Here is a 22,801-nt window from a genome sequence, read left to right as displayed (position 1 = left end):
GGTAGAGTTTGAAAAGGTGGGTTTTGAGTCTGCGTCGAAATAGGGGGAGGGATTCTGCTGTTCTGACAGTGGTAGGCAGGTCATTCCACCACTGAGGAACCAGAGCGGAAAACAGGCGTGAACGTGCAGCTCGACCGCCAGGTGCACGTAGAGAGGGAACTGTAAGGCGACCAGAGCTGGCAGACCGGAGTGATCTAGCTGGGGAGTAGTGAGTGATCAGGGATTGTATGTAAGGTGGGGCAGTCCCCTTAGCAGCCTGAAATGCCAACACTAGTGCCTTGAAACGGATGCGTGCGGCAATGGGAAGCCAGTGGAGGCCAATGAGAAGCGGGGTGACATGAGCCGACCTGGGCTGATTGGTGATCAGGCGGGCTGCAGCATTCTGGACCAGCTGGAGGGGCTTGATGGCACACGCTGGGAGACCGGCTAGAAGGGAGTTGCAGTAATCCAGGCGGGAAATGACGAGCGCCTGGACTAGGAGCTGGGTGGCTTTCTCAGTCAGGAGATGACGGATACGGCGTATATTATACAGAAAGAACCTGCAGGTTCTGGCAGTGGAGGATACTTGTGGAGCCAGGGTGAGGCAGTTATCAAGAGTCACCCCAAGATTCTTTGCCGTACGGGAGGAGGAAACTACAAAGTCCTCAACAGTCAATGAGAGGTCGATTGACGGAGAGGACTTAGCAGGGATGTAGAGAAGCTCAGTTTTGGCAAGGTTGAGCTTCAGGTGATGGGAAGTCATCCACGCAGAGATATCAGCCAAGCAGGCAGAGATCCGTGTGGTGATTTGGGTGTCGGGGGGGAAGGAAATGAAGAGTTGGGTGTCATCAGCGTAGGAGTGATAAGAAAAGCCATGGGAAGAGATAACAGAACCAAGAGACATGGTGTATAGCGAGAAGAGGAGAGGCCCAAGAACCGAGCCCTGCGGGACTCCAGTTCGTAGGGGTTGAGGGTCGGAGACTGCGCCCCTCCAAGTCACCTGGTAGGAGCGACCAGAGAGGTAGGAGGAAAACCAAGCGAGTGCAGAACCTGTGACACCCATCCCAGACAGCGATGAGAGCAGAATCTCATGGTTGACTGTATCGAAGGCGGCCGACAGGTCGAGGAAGATGAGGACAGAGGAGAGGGATTTTGCTTTAGCAGAGTGGAGTGCCTCAGTGACCGCGAGCAGGGCGGTTTCAGTGGAGTGGCCACTCTTGAAGCCAGACTGGTTGGGGTCATGGAGATTGTTGTGGAGATTATCGTGATTTGCGTGTGTTTTGTTTGAAAGAAAAGTTTTGAGCGGACTGTTTTCCATGAATGCGGCTAGCGGATGATTAGCTTCATCGTTGGGAGGACGACTACGTTGGCAGATAAATCAGTTAACAAAGGAGCGTGAGTACTGGCTAACAAGTTGCTAACAAGGCTAAAATGACAGGGATACTAGGAAGCATTGGCGCCTTTGATGAAAATATGGAGCAGTGGAAGTCCTACACGGAATGTTTTGAGTACTTTGCTAAAGCAAATGGCATTGAAGGCGAGAAGCTTGTGCCTATGTTCTTAAGTGTAATGGGGCCAAAAACATATAACTTGCTACGTGCCCTGGTCCAGCCAGACAAGCCCGGGACCAAAAGCTATGAAAGTATAGTGGCTGCTTTAACAGCTCACTTTTCACCTAAGCCCCTGGTGATTGCTGAGCGTCCGTAGCAGTGTTTGCAGCTGCACTAAGAAAGCTAGCTGAGCATTGTGAATTCAATGATGTACTGAATGACACCGTAAGGGACAGGCTCGTGTGCGGCCTGAGGAGTGGAGCTTCTCAGAAACGTCTGCTAACTGAAAGTGCACTTACATTGGATAAAGCTATTGAAATTAGTGTGTCCATGGAATTAGCGGCTCATCACCTCAGTGAAAGCAGTGGAAAACTGCACAAGGTCTCCGCCGATGAAAAGGGAGCTCAGAGCAAATGTTACCAGTGCGACAAAACAGGACATTTTGCTGCTGAGTGTTGGAGTGCAGGAAGTGTGGTAAAAAGGGACACATTGAACGGGTGTGTAAAAGTCAGGGAATGAACAAAAATTCAAGACAGGACAACAAAAGGCCAAAGCCCAGATTCCAAAAGAGACTGTATGTAGGGTGCAGCCAAGCCTAACTACAGCTGAGGCCAACAGTTCATCAGATGCGGCAGAAGTATGTGTACTGTACAGGACCACGATGTGAGTACGTGGTTGGGCAGGTACGGGCAAGTAAAATCTGAAGCCAGGAGGGTCCTGGATGAGGATGGAGTCACATGCAGGGGCCAGGAAATGGCTGGTCCAGCTCAAGCCTGACCCCTCTGCAGTGGGGGGGGTATGTCACATCCCCAGCACCATCACGCTGGGGAGACACCGGGGCGTGGTGTTTTATTACGGCATGCCCAAGCTGTGCAGGAACTGCGGCGAGTTAGGTCACTTGGCCGCAGCCTGCACACAGTGGTCAAGTGCAAGTCGTGTGGCGGCGAGCACGAGACCAGGGCGTGCCGTGACCCGAGGCCCTGTAACCTCTGCGGGGTGAGGGGGCATTTCTTCCGTGATTGCCCCCCTCGTACGCAAACAGGGCCCGGAGCACCGCGCCCCCACCACCGTCAATGACTGCCCCCCCCTCCCCCACCCCACCCTATCCCCACACCACACATTAGAGCACCCACTCCCCCTTTGCCCCAGCCTGACAGTCTAACCCCCACAACACAAACACCACTGACCCTTCCCTGCAGCACAACACCGGCAACCCCCACCTCAACAGCACCCCCTGTTACCCAACCCACTGTCACCACAGTCAAAGAGGAGCCTGACTCTGACACCCCCATTGTGGTGGAGGGGTCAGACTCCTCATCAGCAGACTCGGACACAAACTCCATCACCCCGTGGCAAAAACCTAAACGGAAGGGAAAAAGAATTAGATCACCCACAACAGCAAAAACGCAACATACACCCAGCCAGCCTCCAAACCCAGCAATAGCACGCCAACCAATCAACGCAAAAAGAGAAACAGTACAATCAAACAAAAAACCGGTACAAAGTCCCAAATCTTTGCCAGGCCCAATCCCCTTCCCAAACCTGCTACTCATCCACCATAAGGAAAACTTGCAGAACATCAGCACACTTCACCCCCATTCCATCAGGGACCAGCCAGCCCCCGGTCCGGACTCTCAAAAGGGGGCGACAACATCCCCCTCCTCCCAGGCCCTCCCAGGCACTGGGGGGAGGCCTGGGGCAAGAACAACCACCCCCACCTCTCCACGACAGAACCTCCCAGGCAGTCAGGAGGGGAGACCCATGGGAGAACATGGTCAGGGGGTGAGTAGGCGCCACAATAACCCGGACACAATTTTTAATACAATCAACCAAATTTGCCAGAATATGGCTAATAGCCATACCGGATCATCAGACACATACAAACAATAAACATCATGGCACACAACTTTACACTTACCACACTCAACACCCGTAGCATCAGACACTCTGACAAACGCACCACTGTCTTCTCCATTCTATCACAGATCCCCTCAGACGTCGTCCTGCTCCAGGAATGTGGAATTCCGTTTCGGGAGTGGGATGGCGCTCTGGGGGAGGAATGGAGAATGGGAGACTCTCTCTGGTCTGGCTCTAACATCGCCAGAGCTGATGGGGTCGGCATGTTGATGAAAAATGCCTTTGTTAAAATAACAGCACACAATATTGTGGAGAGTGGGCGAATCCTCATCACCGATCTCGAGGTCGGGGGTTCCCAACTCAGGGTCGTCAACGTGTACGGCCCCACCAGCGTGGCCGAGAGAGTCTCCCTTTTCACTAAATTATCACCACTGTTACACTGCACAATGCCCGTCGTCGTAGAGGGAGATTTCAACTGTGTATTAAGAGATGAGGACCGCAGCAAACAAAGACCGGATCACTCCGGCACCCTGCTGCGGTCCTCATCAAGGATTTCTCCCTCTGCGACGCCGGGGGTGCCTCTCCTCCCCAACACATGTTCCTCTGGCTCCTCCTCATCCAGAATTGACATGTTTCTGCTCTCCCCAGGCCTGAAGGTGCACAGCTATTCCACCAAGGCGGTGCACTTCTCGGACCACCACATGGTAACCGTGTCCCTGGTCTGGGAGAAACCTATAACTGTGGGTAAGGGGCTCTGGTGGATGAATATCAGCCATCTCCAAGACCCCCAGGTGCGTCTCTCCTTCTCGAGGAAGATACCTGGAGTGGGTGAGTCTGAAACATCTCTTTGACTCCCCGGTGGAGTGGTGGGAGATAGTGAAGGAGCGAGTGCGGGGCTACTTCCGGGCAGTCGGGCGGAGGAAGGCGAAGGAAGGGAGGTGAGCAGATGGAAGCGGAGTTGAGCATTGAGAAGCTCACCAGGGCCGTGCACTCCTTGAACACGCACAAAGCTCTGGGCCCTGACGGAATCCCAGCTGAGTTTTACCAGGCTCACTGGGATCTCCTGAAGGGGGACGTGGCGGAAGTGTTCGGGGCTGCGTACAGGGAGGGGCGGTTAGGCGCCTCACTGAGACAGAGCTCAGTAGCTCTTGTCCCAAAGAAGGGGGACCTGAAGGATCAACCTCCTCTCAGTCGATTATAAGATCATAGTGAAGGCGCTGATGGGGAGGTTCCAAGGCCTGATAACATCAGTGATCAGACCGGACCAGACCTGCAGCGTGCAGGGGAGGTCCATAAATGACAACCTGCTCCTCGGGAGGGATCTAATCATCCACTCCCCCTTGTCCCCCTTGTGCCTTCTCAGTCTCGATCAAGAGAAGGCATTTGACCGGGTGAGTCATGTGTGCTTGGAGAGAGTGCTAGAGAAAATGAACATTCCTGGCCCCCTCCTGCGCTGGACAAAAATCTGTCTGACAGACATAACTGGCAGAGTGGTTGTCAATCGACAGCCCTCTGCCCCGTTCGATGTCAGGTCTGGCGTCACGCAGGGGTGCCCTCTAGCATCTCTCCTGTACGTCATCTACCTGGAACCGTTCCTCCAGGCCATCAGGGCCAATCCAGGGGTGGTGGGCTATCCACTCCCTGGAGCGGGGGGGGAACGGCTAAAGGTGATGGCGTACATGGACGACATTGCCATCGTCGCCACAGATAGTCGTTCTATCGCTTGTGCCACCAAGGTGTTGGACGACTTCTGTGTGGCCACTGGCGCCCTGGTCAACAGGGACAAGAGTGAACTGTTTCTGTCTCCACATTGGAGTGAGGAGCTGACCGTTTCCTTCCCTGTGCGTAGGAATACCATCAAGCTCCTGGGGGTGACCTTCCAGGCTGACGGAGGAGGGAGAACCAGCTGAGAGGGAGCCCTCCGCCACGTCCAAAATAAAATCAGGAGCTGGAGTGCACGGCCCTTGACCATGGCGGGTAAGATCCTCGTCCTAAAGGCAATTGTCCTACCCATTCTGCTCTATGTGGGGAGGGTGTTTCCCCCAGACAAAGCCACCGGGAAACTAATTACCCGGATGGCTTTCTGCTTTGTCTGGGGGAGCACTATGGAAAAGCTAAAACGCGTCACCCTCCTCAAAGAGGAGCAGAATGGGGGGCGGGGGGTCCCAGACATTGTTAACATCATTATGGTGCAGGGTCTGGCCACCCTTGTCCAGAATGCAGGTAAGGTGGGTAAGGCCTCTGGTACCTTTGCCAGGTACTATGCCACTCCCTTCCTCAGAGCAATGGGCTTGGGTGTGCTGGACCTCACCATACCCTACAGCTGGGACCCCCCCTATGTCTACCAAGCCCTGAAGGACTTTGCCTACAGGACGGGTCTGCCCAGGACTGGCCTGACCTCGTGGAGCTATAAAATGATTATGGCTCATTTAAGATCTGGACAAATTGTAACGCTCCCGAGGGGGTGGGGGGGCAGACCTGGACCCGCAAGTCATCTGGGCAAATGTGACACATAAGTGTCTTACAAACAAACAAAAAGACATTGCCTGGATGACAGCCCATAGGTGTCTCCCCACTAGAACATTTATGTATCGCCGGCACTTAGCCCTGACTGAACGCTGCCCCCACGGATGCACTGACTCAGAACACATCCACCACCTGTTCTGGGAGTGCTCCGTGGCCAGGCGGGTCTGGGGCCTTGTTTGTTTCTCTGTCTCCCTGAGCAGGTTCCTGCCGAGGTCCTCCCTGATGGCTGAGGGCATCCTCTACGGTCCGCCGGGGGGATTCAAGACCACCGTGCTCCAGCGTCAGTGGAGGATCATAAACACAGTGAAGCAGGTCCTGTGGGAGACGAGGAACATCAAGGTCTACCAGAAAACATCCGTAGACCTGGTCACTCTCCGGAGGAGGATCCAAAACCTCCTCCAGGACGGCATTCTGGTGGACATGCACGGCAGCAAGAACCTGGCGAGAGAGAAGTGGGGGGTGGACCACTGGAAAGAATTCATCATATAGTCCACCCCCCCAAGGGACACAGAAGCCTCTCAGGACAGTAAAACCTGAGCGAAATGGACTTTCCTTTTTCCTATTTCTTGGTCTTTTAATCCACCTTTGTTTCTTTGAATTGCATATTGATTTTTGTCGGATATTCTGTGTTTTTATTTTGTGACCATTTTTGAATCACTTTTTCTTAAAATTTGTTTTTCATTCATTTGGTGTCTTTGTTTCCTTTGGTTTAAGTGTTTGTTTAAATGATTTGTTTGTGTTATTGAGTGTGTTTAAAAAAAAAAAAGAAAAAAGATTTTAAATTGTTAAAAGAAATTATAAAAACCAATAAAACTACCTGTTACACCCAGTGTTGGCATAGAAAGGACACTGATGTAGAAAAGTTAGTTCTTTTATTTTTACTGTGAACGTTACCCTTAGCACAAACTTTAGCAATGGAATCTTCTAACTCACGTCAGCCAGTGGGGTTACAGTGCGGGGCAAGCAAGACTTTATGTGGTTCTTTCAACCCGTGTTTGTTGAGGTAATGTTAGGGTGCACCGAGGATGGAAGACACGAAGGACGAGGGACTGAGATGATGAGGTGCTGAAGGTGTATTTTATTTACAGTGATGAACCAAATAATAATAAACTAAGAAGGAGGATTTTAGAACAAACAAAAGAAAATGGCATGTACTTTGGCTATGCCTCAAATAGTAGGCCCATTACACAGCACACCCACTCCATGTCTCAAACAAAAAAGGGAGCCCCCTCAGCTCTCTCCTGGAGCTATAAATGGGCATAGCCCCTCCCACCTGGCACCTTCCATGCACAAAAAAATAAATATAATCAATTAACAAAATAAAACAAAAAATGGTCGAACAGAACATAACACACATGGCCATAACAAGAATAACAAACAGCTAAACACACAAGAATAACAAGGGGGTACTAAACAGAAATTAAAACAATCATTCATGTACTATTCAAATTCCCCCCTTGTCTAAATTAAACAGGTGGTAGTTCCCACTACTCACCTTTCATAAATATCACCTGGTCCCCTTCTCTTCCTGTTTGGTTGTGAGACCAGGATTGAACAGACCCAGGTAAACCCTTTGTTTTATGTGGTGAATCATTTTTAAAAGCACCCGCTGTGCGTTGTTTACTCCCGCTCAGTGTAAAATGTAAAGCGTGTTGTGTTGCGGTTGCATGTCCGTAACAGTGTTAGTCTCGCCGCGGCGCTAGTCCGTGACAGGTAATATTTCTGTCGCTGTTCCTCCTTGTCCCTTTGTTGTTTCGGCAGTGATGTTGGAAAAGCACTCCGAGTCAATAATTGTTCAAACTATAAATCTTTAGTTTAAAATAAAACAGATTAATCTGGGGAATTTGTGTGCTCCGGCAAGAAGCTTCAAGAGACCAGAGAATTCCAAAGTAACAGTAGGAAATGTCCTAGCCTTCATACAATATAGTTAACCAATCATCTGTCATACAAATGTCACATTGTCTCTTAACCCGCCTTAATATTTTCTGTCACTATGACAGCTGAGCTGTCTTAAGCCCCCATCCCTGCAATGTCAGGCCGCCCAGCCTGCAATCACCAAACAAAAACATTTCCCTTGTGAAGACGCACTAAGCCCGCATTCAGAAAGCAGCGTCATGACCTTTTAAACACCTGAGTAAATGAACTTCTTGTACTTTGTGTACTCTTGTACACAGAGTTCTTGTACAGCTCAATATATTTGAACAGACATGGTTTTAAGAAAAGCATTTAAATCAAACTTCATCATTATTCTAAACATATATAGTTTCAGAAAAAGCATTTTGATCAAACTTCAAAACGTTTTGTCCAAATTTAGTTTTTTTTTTTACATTGGAAACAACATTGGAAACTTTCTCCGAGCTGCACCAGCACTCAGTTTGCTCTCCTTCCCGACCAGAAAATAGTAATGGGCAGTTCGCAAACGAATTTTTCTTGAAGAATTCTTACAAATGAGCCAAGGCTAGATTAGTTTGGCTCTCTCCCCAAGCGCTGAGATCTGCCCGCCCTGCTTAGCCATTATAGTGATTTTAGGGACATGCACAGTGTCCAATAGCTACTTAACAGGACAGCATTGTGTGATCGAGCCGATAGGCTTCCCGAATTGCGAATCAAACAACCACAAGTGAACAAAGAGCCGAATGAGCCATTGAACGACTGAACGAACGAGTGAGCCCGAAGCCATTGAACGACTGAACGAACGAGTGAGCCAAAAGAGCCATTGAACGACTGAACGAACAAAACTTGAACTGTTGAGGCGTAACGTTAACTGTGTCAGGAGACATTCAGTGGACCAGCTGAATAGTTAGGATATCACAGATAGTATTTAGCGAAATGATGTTGTCTTTTAATTTTCTGTAATAGAGTCAGTTCGGCTATGCTATAAAAGTGATGAATAGTTTCGCAAAGACCACAACGTACATCGTGTAATTTTATTTTTGTAGGTAGTATATTGAAACGTAGCTAGCTATGTGTGGGCTGCAGTAATATATTTCAGGTGTAATCTTAATTTATATATAATGTAATTGTTGCCTATGTAATTTCACTTTAACATCAATGTCTCATACCTTACAATTTCTTAAGAAAACTGAAATGGAAGATAAAAACGTTTATTAATGCCATTTTTTTGGCTCCTAAGCAGATGGCTTTTGTGCAGTATCATCCATACTGCAAAGCATAATTAAACAGATGTTCAATGTATTGACCAGCTGCCCGCAAAGCAAGTGACGCCGGACCGGATCTGTGCCGGTACCGACTGACTTCGGGCAAGATCAGATCGCTTACGGGGTGCAATCCAAAAAATTAAAATATTGCGTTAGTTTTGTTTTCCTTTTATTAATAGGCTATGCTACAACAGGGCAATAAGTGGCGTCAACAAATGCTGTCTAAAAGAGGGGTAGCTAAAATTATGGTAATTTAACCAATGACACTTTGGTTGCGGTTTACACGTTATACTAAATTTATATTAAAAGGGGGAATGTTAAATCAATTTCGCAACTCGACTGAGTGATATTCCGAGGGAGCCACACGCGGAAGGCTTTTTTATGCTGCGAACGAACTGAGTAACACATGAGACTCGTGCCCGTACATTCCGGAAGTACAAGTGAACGAACGAGTGAGTCAAACAAACGAATATATTGAACGAACGGAGCCAAAAGATGCGGCTACCCGAAATGAACAAACGTTCCCATCGCTACCAGAGAACCATTTCTTGCTCTCTTAGTTGAGTTGCTTGAGTCGCCACGTGCTGTGCATTGCATTGCCCCCTACTGGTCAGAGTACACGCAGCTTCTCCATTTCGTTGCATAAATACTGCTTTTTCGAACAGAAATTATTGCAGGTCCTACACGATCAACCAGGAGCAAAGTTGTAACGTGAGAACGCTGATATTTCTGCAGTCTATAGGCAAGTTTGCGTTAGCTATTTGACTCAACCTTGTACGTAATTGAATATGCATGTTCATGGAGTATCATGCTTCGTGTAATTGCCTGCCTGGAGAAGCACCCCTTTGCTTTACAAAGGTCTCTATGACTTTTGGGAATGCTGACTATCTATCTTGCGTTTACTGACAATTCTTACATAATAGTCACCATGTAGTATGGAACCATCCCTGGGTTGATGAGTCAGTTGCGTGGCCTAAGAACATCACGGAGAAGCGGGAGCATTTCTTTAATTTGAAGCGGTAAAATAAACTATTTTACTCTGTCTGCCTGGGTTAGTATATGCTGAATTAACCAAATTTTTGTCTGAAGCATATTTCTTCATTCATGTTCTGTAACGCGTTACATATTTTTTTAGTTTCATCTTTAATTTGGACATTTGCCATTCATTAGTTGAAAAGCTTAATTAATGGAGCATGTAGGTCTCAGTGTGGTTCTTGAACTCCGTCCTGGTGGGCTGCCGCAATCTCGGAATTAAAAAAAACTTCACTTTTCTAAATTTTGTACTTTTTGTGTTCAGAGGAAATATTGATGCTTTGAAGCCAGATTATGTCTGAATTTGCTTTTACGCTCTGAAGACGGCTCTTGGTCAAGTAAAAATAATGACAAAGGGAGGTAAAACTGATGACTTAAAGCAGGGGTCGGCAACCCTGGTCCTGGAGAGCCGCAGGGTGTGCTGGCTTTCATTGTTACTTGGCATTAATTGATCTATGAAAGCCGTTGATTACACAGTTAACTCACCTCACCTGGTTTCTTGGGTCTGTATCGGTTGCTTATTTTAAGGTGGAGACGAAAGCCAGCACACCCTGCGCAGCTCTCCAGGACCAGGGTTGCCGACCCCTGACTTAAAGACTCAGGTGAATCAGCAGATTCCTAATTGGTGAAAGTGTTTACACCTGGCCATGCAAATTAACCATTAGTAGATGGGCTAATGAAGAAAACTATAATGAGCCAAACCTGTATTGTGTTAGTTTGAAGAGAAAAAATATGAAGGCATTTAAACACCTGTGGCCAGTGACCTTTAGAGTCTTTAATTTGATCACTCCTTCATCTCTTTCTCTCTTCCACTCTCCTCTTACACCCATCCATCTCCCCCACCTTCCACTGTCACCTGTCGACGGAACCTACGCCACCTGTCTTCCTCCACCCTCTCATCCACAATCCTCTCCTCCCTACCATCCGCGGAGTCTTTCTCTCGACTGTCTCCCGATGATGCGGCTACAACTCTCATGTCCTCCCTCTCATCTTCCTTTGACTCTCTGTGTCCCCTCACCACCAAACTAGCTCGGGGCTCCCCTCCCCCCCAGTCCCTGGCTTTCTGATGCTCTACGAGCTGTCCGAACCGAACTGCGGGCGGCGGAGAGAAAATGGAAAAGGTCCTGTCTCCCCAGTGATATGGCTTCCTTCCATGCCCTCTTATCATCTTTCCATTCCTCTGTCTCTCTAGCTAAATCTTCCTTCTTTCACTCGAAAATTAACGTGGCCGCCTCTAATCCCCGCAAGCTGTTTTCAACTTTCTCCTCTCTTCTGGCCCCCCCTCCCCCCCCCACCCCCCTCATCACTCACACCTGATGACTTTGTCTCCTTCTTTGAAAAGAAGGTCGATGCTATTCGCAATTCCTTCTCCCAACCCTCCAGCCCTGCTGACGCTCCTACCCTCCCCAACTCCCTAACCTCCTTTTCTCCCCTCTCTGACACCGACACACTGAAACTCCTTACTTCCCACCGCCCAACCACCTGTCCTCTTGACCCCATCCCCTCTCCCCTCCTACAATCTATATCTGATGACATTCTCCCTTTTCTCTCCTCTCTAATCAACACCTCCCTCTCTTCCGGCACCATGCCCTCTTCCCTGAAGAGGGCCAGAGTCACTCCCCTGCTCAAAAAACCTACTCTTGACCCCTCTGCCCTGAACAACTACCGGCCTGTCTCTCTTCTTCCCTTTCTCGCTAAAACTCTGGAACCGGCGGTCTGCTCCCAACTGTCCACTATCAACAATCTCCATGACCCCAACCAGTCTGGCTTCAAGAGTGGCCACACCACTGAAACCGCCCTGCTCGCGGTCACTGAGGCACTCCACTCTGCTAAAGCAAAATCCCTCTCCTCTGTCCTCATCTTCCTCGACCTGTCGGCCGCCTTCGATACAGTCAACCATGAGATTCTGCTCTCATCGCTGTCTGGGATGGGTGTCACAGGTTCTGCACTCGCTTGGTTTTCCTCCTACCTCTCTGGTCGCTCCTACCAGGTGACTTGGAGGGGCTCTGTCTCCGACCCTCACCCCCTACGAACTGGAGTCCCGCAGGGCTCGGTTCTTGGGCCTCTCCTCTTCTCGCTATACACCATGTCTCTTGGTTCTGTTATCTCTTCCCATGGCTTTTCTTATCATTCCTACGCTGATGACACCCAACTCTTCATTTCCTTCCCCCCCCGACACCCAAGTCACCACACGGATCTCTGCCTGCTTGGCTGATATCTCTGCGTGGATGACTTCCCATCACCTGAAGCTCAACCTTGCCAAAACTGAGCTTCTCTACATCCCTGCTAAGTCCTCTCTGTCAATCGACCTCTCATTGACTGTTGAGGACTTTGTAGTTTCCTCCTCCCGTACGGCAAAGAATCTTGGGGTGACTCTTGATAACTGCCTCACCCTGGCTCCACAAGTATCCTCCTCTGCCAGACCCTGCAGGTTCTTTCTGTATAATATACGCCGTATCCGTCATCTCCTGACTGAGAAAGCCACCCAGCTCCTAGTCCAGGCGCTCGTCATTTCCCGCCTGGATTACTGCAACTCCCTCCTAGCCGGTCTCCCAGTGTGTGCCATCAAGCCCCTCCAGCTGGTTCAAAATGCTGCAGCCCGCCTGATCACCGGTCAGCCCAGGTCGGCTCATGTCACCCCGCTTCTCATTGGCCTCCACTGGCTTCCTATTGCCGCACGCATCCGTTTCAAGGCCCTAGTGTTGGCATTTCAGGCTGCTAAGGGGACTGCCCCACCTTACATACAATCCATGATCACTCCTCACTCCCCAGCTAGATCACTCCGGTCTGCCAGCTCTGGTCGCCTTATGGTCCCCTCTCTACGTGCACCTGGCGGTCGAGCTGCACGTTCACGCCTGTTTTCCGTTCTGGTTCCTCAGTGGTGGAATGACTTGCCTACCACTGTCAGAACAGCAGAATCCCTCCCCCTATTTCGACGCAGACTCAAAACCCACCTTTTCAAACTCTACCTTAGTCCTCCCTCCTGATTTCCCCTGCCCCTCCTTTCTGATATCCCTATCCTTGTCTAACCCCCCCCCCAAAAAACCAAAAAAAACCCCCAAAAAAAACAACAAATGCACTTATGATGACAACTATGTTTAGAACAGCATTTCCTGTGTATTTTGCTAGTTTCTGGATGTGATGCTTTGACTTATGGTAGAACCTATGCACTTGTAAGTCGCTTTGGATTAAAAGTGTCTGCCAAATGACTAAAATGTAATCTAATGTAATCTTCTGAAAAATGTTTCCTTGTTTATTATCATTGTTTGCAATGCAGCGCGATAAGCACAGTGGGCCTCAATATTTTCGGAAATCCGTGTGAAAATGTGTGTGTAATCGGAAACGAACTAAAAATTTGCGTGGGATTCATGAAAGAGGAGGAGACACAGCTTTTTTTGTGTTGTGTGTATGTTGATCAATACAAATCAATAGGAAACAAAAAGCGCGTGTAATTTGAATAAATTGACGCCCATAAAGGACCACGGAAATAAATGTCAGTCAATTAAAAAGAAATGGCTGAGAAAATGCGAACATGAAAATGTATGTAAAACGTATGTAGGACTTAACATCGTGGCATAGAAGATGTTTTCTTATAATATACTTGAACTCGCCGTTATTGTTCGTTGTTTATTATTCTGTTCAAAAACAGACGAGGAAATTAAGATGATCCTTGTGGAGAAACATAAAGCGATGTGCCAAACCTGATGATGATCCACTGGGATTGAAACGTTGTCTACAATAATGGTGTGTTAGGAGCATATCACTGTGCAGGCTTCCTTCTTCATCCGAACTAACATCTAAATATTAGTAATTATTCTACGTTTGTTTATATAGGCTACATAAACTACGTATGCACATAGGACTGGAATGCTGCATTGGATCAGAGTTATTGCTGTTTTTGTAATCTGTCTTGAGTTCCACATAAAATGGTTTGACATTAATGACTTTAATCTTCTATTCAAGCAATAATGTAATCTAAAGAGAGTCTAATGCTGGATTCACATCATATAGGAATGACCGAATTACCACCTTCCGACTGGGAGAAACGGTTCACGTCAACAAAAAAACATGCGCTCTTTCCGCAGTAGGCTAAATCTTGTAATAGGCTACACATTTACATGTAATGTTAAGAAAGGCCATACATATAAACGACGGTCTAAGATGGGTACCCCCTATTTATAGCAAACTTTTAGGCTTGTAGGCTACGCTTTTCGCAAACTTCATGTGTTTTATGGAATTTTATTCAACTCCATTCAAGCATGAATTAATCTGGATTACCGGAATGAAACATCACCCATTTCAATGTTGAATCCTGTTGCGTTTTTATATGATATGAATAATTGTAATATCCAATTATTTTATTCAAATAATTTTACCACTCAAAATCAAAATGAAATATAAATGAATGGAATAATAAATCCACAAAGCACGCTTTACAACCGCGCGCTTATATTTCCGAGAGCTGAGACTACTCCTGAAGTTCGTTCGGCTCCCACGAAAAAACTGACATCCGATAACTTTGATAAATCTCACATTTTCAAAGAATTTCCAAAGAATTTATGGGGAATTTCGTTCTGCTCACGTTTGATAAATGAGGCCCAATGTGTGCATGAGACTTATCAGTCATGGCATGCATCGCAATTTCAGACCATTCTGTCTGTGATATCCTCACACTGTGAAACGCACAGGGGACATTCGTTTGAGTTGTTGAAGTTGTCTACTCCCCCTGCTAATCTTCAGTAAAAACAGATTAATACAATTCTGTTAAGGAAATGGCTCTTTTTGCATATCACAGGTGAGCATCGTCTGATGAAACAGTTCGACAATAAAAAAAAGAACAATATACTTGAGTTTAACTTTCTTATTTATTTGCAAAGAAAAAACAAAGTGAGAGAGCTTACTGGCTCTGATTTGAATCAGGCATAGCAAGGCTTATATACAGTTTTCAGTACACTGACCCAGAAGGGGGGGCTTTACCAAAACAAAAAGACATGAAGCTGGCCACTAACATTTATCAGTATTTTGTCTTCTGATTACCCCTTGTTGACCTTGCTGTAAGACCAGAATGTGCTAGCTACCCCCTTCCAGGAGGAGCAGAGACATTAAGGTCAAAGGCTGTCTGTCTGCTGGGAGAGAGACAGAAAAAGACTCATAGTGAGCACTTAATTCAGAAAGTGGTCTAATAGTAATAAGGTTATTTTTAATCACGTGATTGTCTGTTGATGTCGGGAGCGGGAAAAGCACCAGCTGACTCCCGCCCCCTCAACGGGTTCCTATTATTCTTATGCAGAACCGACCCACCACAAGGAGCTCACAACGAAGCAGGTAAAGGGCAAAAGCTTTATTTTATTTATTCCCTCAAAGGGCAAGTCAGCCAACACGGGCGGGGTCTCACACGCACTCACACCTTTCACTTCCACGCACACCAAATAACTCCATCACAACAAATAACTTTAGAGGGGATGTAGTTGGCCCCCAATGCTGTGATCGGCCTCTACATCCCAAAACGAAAAAGAAAAAAGAAAACCCAACCCCGAAACAATCGGCTGTCTCCCGCTGTGCAATAAAGTCTCCGGGTCGCTGAGCTGCGCCCCGAACCACTCTGCTGTCCACTGCACGCTGGATCTGCTTCACTGTCCGCACTTCCACCAATGGGGAATGAGCTAGTGCTGGCTCCGGTACTGGTCCGCCCGTTGCGTTACCACCGCGTGGAAGACTCAGTTCCCTCCGCCCTCGTCAGGGTGAGTGTAGTCTTACTGCGTCCTTCCTCCGCAAAGTCGCGCGGTCGTTGCCACGGCACCAGTCCGGCTCCAATAGTCTACGAACGGTAACATGTTGCTACACTGCATCAGTCGCCACACACTTAAACGAATCAATGCAGACAATAATAAAAAACAATGCTTCGTGATGTCCCTCTAATGATCGAAAACAAAGTGAGACTAATCTACTTGATGAAAAATGAATAAAGTGCATGAATATAGCCTACCCCTTTCCAAAGTCTCACAGTACGTAGAAGATTTTTTACATTTCGTTAAAACTGGAAAATAAAAACAACCTTGCAGCCGGTTGAAATTTAACGAACACCACTGTCAGTCAAAAAAAAAAGCATTTTACGGCCAAAGGCGGTCGATTGAGGGACGAGGATGAGAGGATCGCTCGTCCTGCCCATCAATCAATAAGAGGGCGGAGTTGGGGGGGTTCATTTCCTCACGTTTTCACCCTGGCGCCACGGCACGGATTGGGGCGAACAAACGAAACTTCAGTCTGGGCTGCACGGCTTAATTTTCTTTTTCTTTTTCTATTTATTTTTTATTTTTTAAACAATAGGATTAATGTTATCTATAAAACAGAGGAAAGACACTGATTTCGGGTATATTACCCCTTAAAGTGTACTATATAACATCCTACATGCACGTTTCAGATCAACATCTTAAAAGATAAATTAAACCTCCCTCGAGAACTTTTGCCTGTCCCAGCCCACGTTAGCTAAACATGACGTTCAAATCCTTTCAAAAACATTATTTTGTAATATTGTGTGATTTCATCTCTCATATTTGAAACATCTTTTTTCATGAGTAATTAGGCCATGCTTCTTTGTAGGCTTTTAGCTGGATATCGTGTCTTGAAAAGATGAAGATTTTAAATAAGGCTGAATTACAACAAGCAGAAAAGGTTCTGCGGTCACACTTCCCAAAAAGCTCCATGGTAATGTATACATTATTTATTTTGGCAGGTTCCACAAAGAGTTAAATAACTAGAAGTAGCTTAGATGGTGAAAATAGCTTTGTTGGGATAAAATAATTAAAATAATTGAGGCAATTTGAAACCAATTCATGTAAATATTTTATAATTGTACTGTGTATTCAGTCATTTATTTTCTTAATTTTCAAGGATAAATGTTTCTATTTTGAGTATTGTTAAAGCATGCAACCATCTGTATGAAGCATGCAGTCGAAGCTGTTCTGGTTGTATATTGTGTTGATACCCCGGTTACATATTCCATATGTAGAGGGAAGGATCCCCCCTGGTCATTAGACGTGGATATTCTTTATGACTCCCTGGTTGTCCCAGCCACGCCCTGATTCATGCTCTATAAAGCACTGGAGTTGGCACGGAACATTTGATCAACCCTGCCTCCGAGTTGTCTACATCAGAGAACCATGGTTACAACATAACCAATACGCTCTCTTTCATATGGAGACTATCTCTGCACTCTGTTCCATATGTATGGGGAAACTGTGCAAGACACCCTACAAGGAGATGGAGCAGTAGCTCCCAGCAAGGTACAAAACACACCTGACAGGGAAGAGATGCACAGGACAAACAGAGAAACAGAAGAACTGGAAGGCAACTCAGCCTGTAAGATGCAAGGCTGACTAAGTGTCAGTTTGACACACTAGCTGAGTCAGGGCTGAACACAAGCTACTGGTCCCCAACCCAGCCAGCTTTGATAGACACAACCATAATTCTGGTCTCATCTCAAGTTGGCTGTTTGCTGTAGACTGGGCTTTATAGAGCATTAATCAGGGCGTGGCCGGCAGTCAGTGTGTCTGAAAGAATATCCACGTTGAATGAGCAGGGCTATTGTCGAGGACCCGGCCCTAGGCCCCCCTGATGAGAGATTGACGGGGATGGGTTAGGAAGGAATGCATTGTTAACCCCTCGCACACGCCATTGAGGTGGTAGTAAGAACGCCTGTAAGAAGAAAAATATGTGGTTCAGAGATAATGAGCAGCCATACTTGTCAGTAGAGGAGTCTGAAGTCGGGGGACTTAGATTTAGGGTTTTAAGGAGCAAGGTTAAAGTTCTGACTGAGAATACCCCAACCCTACAGGGGAGGGGCACAATGCCTGGCTAAAGAAAAAAAATAAGGAAAACGGAAGGGATGTCAATACCGAAAGAATATTAAGAGGCTTCAAGGGCCTTCCTGATTATAGCACAAATAATTTATCGGATAGATTCAAAGGACTAACAGTGGAGGAGTTAAATTATGAATTACACTCAGCTATTAGCTGGATTATCCTTTGTAGATCCCTTAAGGCGCCGCGGAGAGGGGCACCTGAAGAGTGTGTTGAGATGGTGGAGGGCACTAACTTCTGGCTTGTATGAAGTCAAAGTTTGGAGAAAGTCCAAGGAGAGATTATGACAGGGAGACAAATACCAGTGATGAATAGGTTCCTTAAAAAAATACAAAAAAGCTAGTGTTTTTCCACTCGTTTAAGATGGTGGAAACTCCCAACCGGAGGGGCACATGAGATAAAGTATTGGGGAAATTTCTTTTGAGGTATGAGAAAACACCAGTGCACATCCCAGACAACTGGCAGGAGAAGTACGAAGTGCAAAGTCACGTCTTTTGAAAGTCTGGGTCCTGATCCGGCCCCAGATTCCCAAACCAATGCAGCTGTTCAAAGAGCTCATCAACAGCAAGGAGGAGGGATCAAATCCCACAGAAAACGAGATGGCAATATTTAGGGCATGGGTGGTAATTATAATCTATATTACTAGTAAAAGTAGGAAAAGTAGTACATAGAAGCTCAACGTTATAAGTTTCCTTTCATTTTTATGTCTTTTATTTTTTAGTAAGATACTATATACGATATAAATAAGTAGTAGACTTTAGGGGTGTTCGTACCCATTGTATTAATGGAAGTTCAGTAGCTTTTATCTCCGTGAAGGGGGAGCCATAAGATAAGGTAAAGGCCAAAGAAGAGGATGGGTATTTGAGGGGTGTACCTTGACTTTTAAACATCATGGTGGAAAGGTAAATTAGAAAGAGCTAAAGGGGTATATGTAACTTGCATGTGATCAGCAAACTGAAAGATGATATTTACACTGTAATCTGTATAACTCTATTCTTTTGATTGATTATAATAAAGTATATCTTACTATAATCATATGTGATAAAGATTCTTTAGAGGAAAACATTGAATACAGGACATCGAATACCAGATTTGCATCACACCCTTCACTTCGAGACTGGGCTGGAAGTTCAGTAGAACTTACCAGGGCTCCAGAACGTTCGGAGTACTTGAGTTCGTCCCTGAGACACCTCCTCGTGGGGTACTGCTCGTGGGAACATGAGGTCTGAGCTCGGCAAGGGGTCCGTGGCTCACGACACTATCTTTCCCTCCACATATGGAACTGTGAACAATACAAATTTTGTATTTTGTCCTTTAGGCTTATGGATATCTGTTTGCTATGAATAGAGACAAACCACATATACTAGAGGTTGTTGTGGACTCCTGGCCTGATTTTAAAACCATCATTTGTCGACCGCACCCACAGGTGACTACATATTGCATATTATGTTATGTGTATGTTCAATCACTCATTCTCTTTATCCAGTCAATTTCAGAATTGTACTGTATTCAATATGAATGTATATTACATTTGTCCACTGATTATTTTTTTAATGGCATGAACAGAGTGAACACACCCTGCTTCATAATGAGGGACTGACTTTCTTCAGTACTGATGAGAAGGTTCTTAAGAGAATGTTGACAGAAGACAGCATCTTAGATTGTAAAAAATACTTCAAAATTCGAGGTGGATCATTTTCTTATTCCTTTTTAACCTTTCTAACCATTGCAACCATGTGTTTTATGATTAATATTATGGGTTTCTCTTGTTTTCCGAAGGGATTGACATGCTTCATACCACCATGCTGAAGGACATTTCTGCCACAAAAGATGTCACAATGAGACCGTGTCATGTAACTCACCTCCTGGAATTACAAGACCCAAATCACCTTCCTCACCTGACAGTGAGCAGGTACATTCAGTTGGTCATTCCCATTCTCATATCTTTAGTTGAAGCTCCCTTGCATTTGTCACTGGTGGTTTTTGTGTTTTTGTTGAGACATACCCAATGGTGTGCAACTGAGTGTCCTCTCATTGGCACAGAGATCTTACTGAAGTTTATTGACTAAATGAAATCCAAATGACTGGTCACAAAACAGGCCTTTTTCCTCTCCCTAAGTCCTGTGTTCCTGTCCTTCCCCACAGAGATGTGGAGGCCAGGATCTCCTCCCTGAATGAATTACATGTCGGTTTGGTGAATGAAACCTGGAAACGTAATGATGAAAAAGGTTTTCAACGAATCAAACATCTGATAAGCCACTTCCCCACATGTTGCATCACTGATGAAGAAGGCCGTTCAGTTTCCTGGGTGCTGCTGTATGATTACTGTGCCATGGGGATGCTGTACACCCTGCCAGAGCACAGGGGGAAGGGCTATGCCAAGATCCTGGTGAGCACCATGGCAGCAAGGCTCCATGCCCACGGTTACCCTGTGTACTGCTACGTTTTGGAGGAGAACCAGGTTTCCTACAGGCTCTTTAAGAAACTGGGCTTTACTGAATACCTCTCCTTCAGGGCCACCCGGTTTGAGTTCAACTACTAAACCAGTCTTACTTTTGAGGAAAATTACAAGTGTGGTGACTTTTCTAAAATACGTCTGTTATGTTGGCTTTTGCAATTGAGCACGGCCTGAGACTTAGTGTTTGACTCGCAATTACTCAGGCTGTCCTTTTTGGAAAAAGGCGATTTCAAAATGTTGAATTCTAAATAATTTCGGCAATTTTCAACCAACAGGCACAAACAGGACACTTGAAAGAAGTGTACGATGCTATACACAAAGCTCAATCAAATATTGATTCCCATAAAGAACCACGTTCTTGGTCATGTTGTTAGCTGTATTAAAAAGAGCAGTGATGGCTGATGACCTGTGGTCTGCTTCAAAGCTTTGCTCTGCACCGCACATTAGACACACCTGGCCGAGGTTTTGGACCCTGATGCTGGGTTCGATTCCAAATTTTATTCTCTCTTCCGGGTTTCAGTTATGAAATTATGAAAGGGGAGGGAATGATTATATTCCCTTGCTTCCTTGTTCTTCCCTCCCTACAAGGGCATAAAATGCTTCCCGCAAGAAGGGAAATCCCACAATGCAATGTTCTTTAAGGCAGACTGGCTGGAATACCCTTTCTTAGTTGCGCTCATACACACTGTCAGTGGGCGGGTGGGGTGGTGTTCCTCTGGTGGTGGTGCTCCTCTGGTGGTGGTGCCAAAAAAGTTAACAACCTTCCACAACAACACCCAATTCTATTCAAGTTGGCCTTAGTCCCTTCTCTGCACCTTGTTGCTTTTAAATTGAAAATGGCTAGGGTTCTACAGTATTGTGTACAAGTTTTAGGCAGATGTGTAAAATGCTGTAAAATAAGAATGCTTTCAAAATTAGAAATGTTAATAGTTTATTTTTTATCAATTTACAAAATGCATGAACCGAAGCAGTGAATTAACAGCAGAAAAATCTGACCACCCTTTGCCTTCAAAACAGCATAAATTCTTCTTGGTATACTTGCACAAACGTTTTGAAGGAACTCGGCAGGTTGGTTGTTCCAAACGTCTTGGAGAACTAGCCACAGTTCTTCTTTGGATTTAGGCAGCCTCAAATGATTCTGTCTCTTCATGTAATCCCAGACAGACTCGATTATGTTGAGATCAGGGCTCTGTGGGGGCCATACCATCACTTCCAGGACTCCTTGTTCTTCTTTACACTGAAGATAGTTCTTCATGACATTGGCTGTATGTTTGGGGTCGTTGTCCTGCTGCAGAATAAATTTGGGACCAATCAGATGCCTCCCTGATGGTATAGCATGATGGATAAGTATCTGCCTGTACTTCTCAGCATTGAGGAGATTGCTTCTTCCTGATTTGTTCAAAGTATCCAGTCTTCCAGATTCACGGTGTTTCAAAAGATTAATGAATGAGTGTGCATGTATAGGCTATGTTTGTAGCTGAAATGCTAGGCATATGTTATGCAGGATAGACTATAAAGCTATAAAATAGCCCAAACAAAAAAGGATATGTCGGGACAAAATAAAACTAAAGAAAGCTCTTCTAGAAAACTTAAACTTCCTTTACAAATGAAAACAATTGAAACTTTAAAGCAAAGCTCGTAAAAAAAAAAAAAAAAAAAAAACGATTTCAGCTCGGCATCCTTCAGGTGAGCACCTGTCTTCAATTGGCAAACTCTGCTTGCATCATCCAGTGGTGCCCTTAAATAGTCAAAATTTGTTGTAGCTGGCCAACCTTTGGCTCCTACACACCGGCCCCTATTGTTTGCCGTGTGTAACATAACAATACACGAAACAAAATTTAAGGAGGCAAATCAACATCAAATCTTTCGTCAAATCTTTCGTATTCCTACAAGTCTACTTATGTGTGTAATGCATTATGTGTGTAATGCAAACGTATGAATGTGTGTGCGTGTGTGCGTGTGTGCGTGTGCGTGCGTGCGTGCGTGCGTGCGTGCGTGCGTGCGTGCGTGCGTACTTACATGGACTTGTCATTTTCTTCAGTGTGACACTTGGACCAGCAGGCAAACCTTACTGATAGGTTGTTCTAGTGTGCTAATCTTAGTTCTCAGAAGTACACTCCTAACATGTCCTCTTGAATCTGCTCTAGCTTTCAGTACTCTACCCATGAGCCATGAACATCCAGGTTTGAAGTTTCTTTTGGTGCGATTCCACTTTTGCCTTGATTGCATTAGAGGCAGGAATTCCTTTTATCATGACAAAACATCTAATGCATACATGACCTGCTGAAGCTTGGTACGCTGCTGCCAATGAGGTTAGCCAGAAAAACTAGTTTGAAGACACACCCCAAGAACTCTTCTTATCTTCCAAACCTATGTTGCGAT

General features: G+C 45.9%; 1 protein-coding gene across 3 annotated transcripts; it reads left to right on the top strand.

The window, feature by feature from the left end:
* The first annotated feature begins 7,437 nt into the window (after positions 1-7,437).
* On the top strand, positions 7,438-20,916 carry LOC133118352 (glycine N-acyltransferase-like protein 3). Of its 3 annotated transcripts, none has more exons than XM_061228274.1 (7): positions 7,450-7,476; positions 10,631-10,704; positions 16,703-16,807; positions 19,280-19,387; positions 19,528-19,648; positions 19,741-19,873; positions 20,107-20,916. In XM_061228274.1, exons 3-7 carry the CDS (start codon positions 16,733-16,735, stop codon positions 20,501-20,503), a joined length of 834 nt encoding a protein of 277 aa, XP_061084258.1. In that variant the 5' UTR covers positions 7,450-7,476; positions 10,631-10,704; positions 16,703-16,732; the 3' UTR covers positions 20,504-20,916. The 3 variants fall into 3 exon arrangements, with proteins under 3 accessions (XP_061084257.1, XP_061084258.1, XP_061084259.1); XM_061228275.1 differs by lacking the exon at positions 10,631-10,704 and adding an exon at positions 15,393-15,427 and having other exon boundaries at positions 7,457-7,476; XM_061228273.1 differs by lacking the exon at positions 10,631-10,704 and having other exon boundaries at positions 7,438-7,476; positions 20,107-20,915.
* The last annotated feature ends 1,885 nt before the right edge of the window (positions 20,917-22,801 follow it).

The sequence above is a fragment of the Conger conger genome, chromosome 18, assembly GCF_963514075.1.
Source record: "Conger conger chromosome 18, fConCon1.1, whole genome shotgun sequence".
Lineage (NCBI taxonomy): Eukaryota > Metazoa > Chordata > Actinopteri > Anguilliformes > Congridae > Conger > Conger conger.
This window is presented reverse-complemented; position numbering and strand designations above follow the sequence as displayed.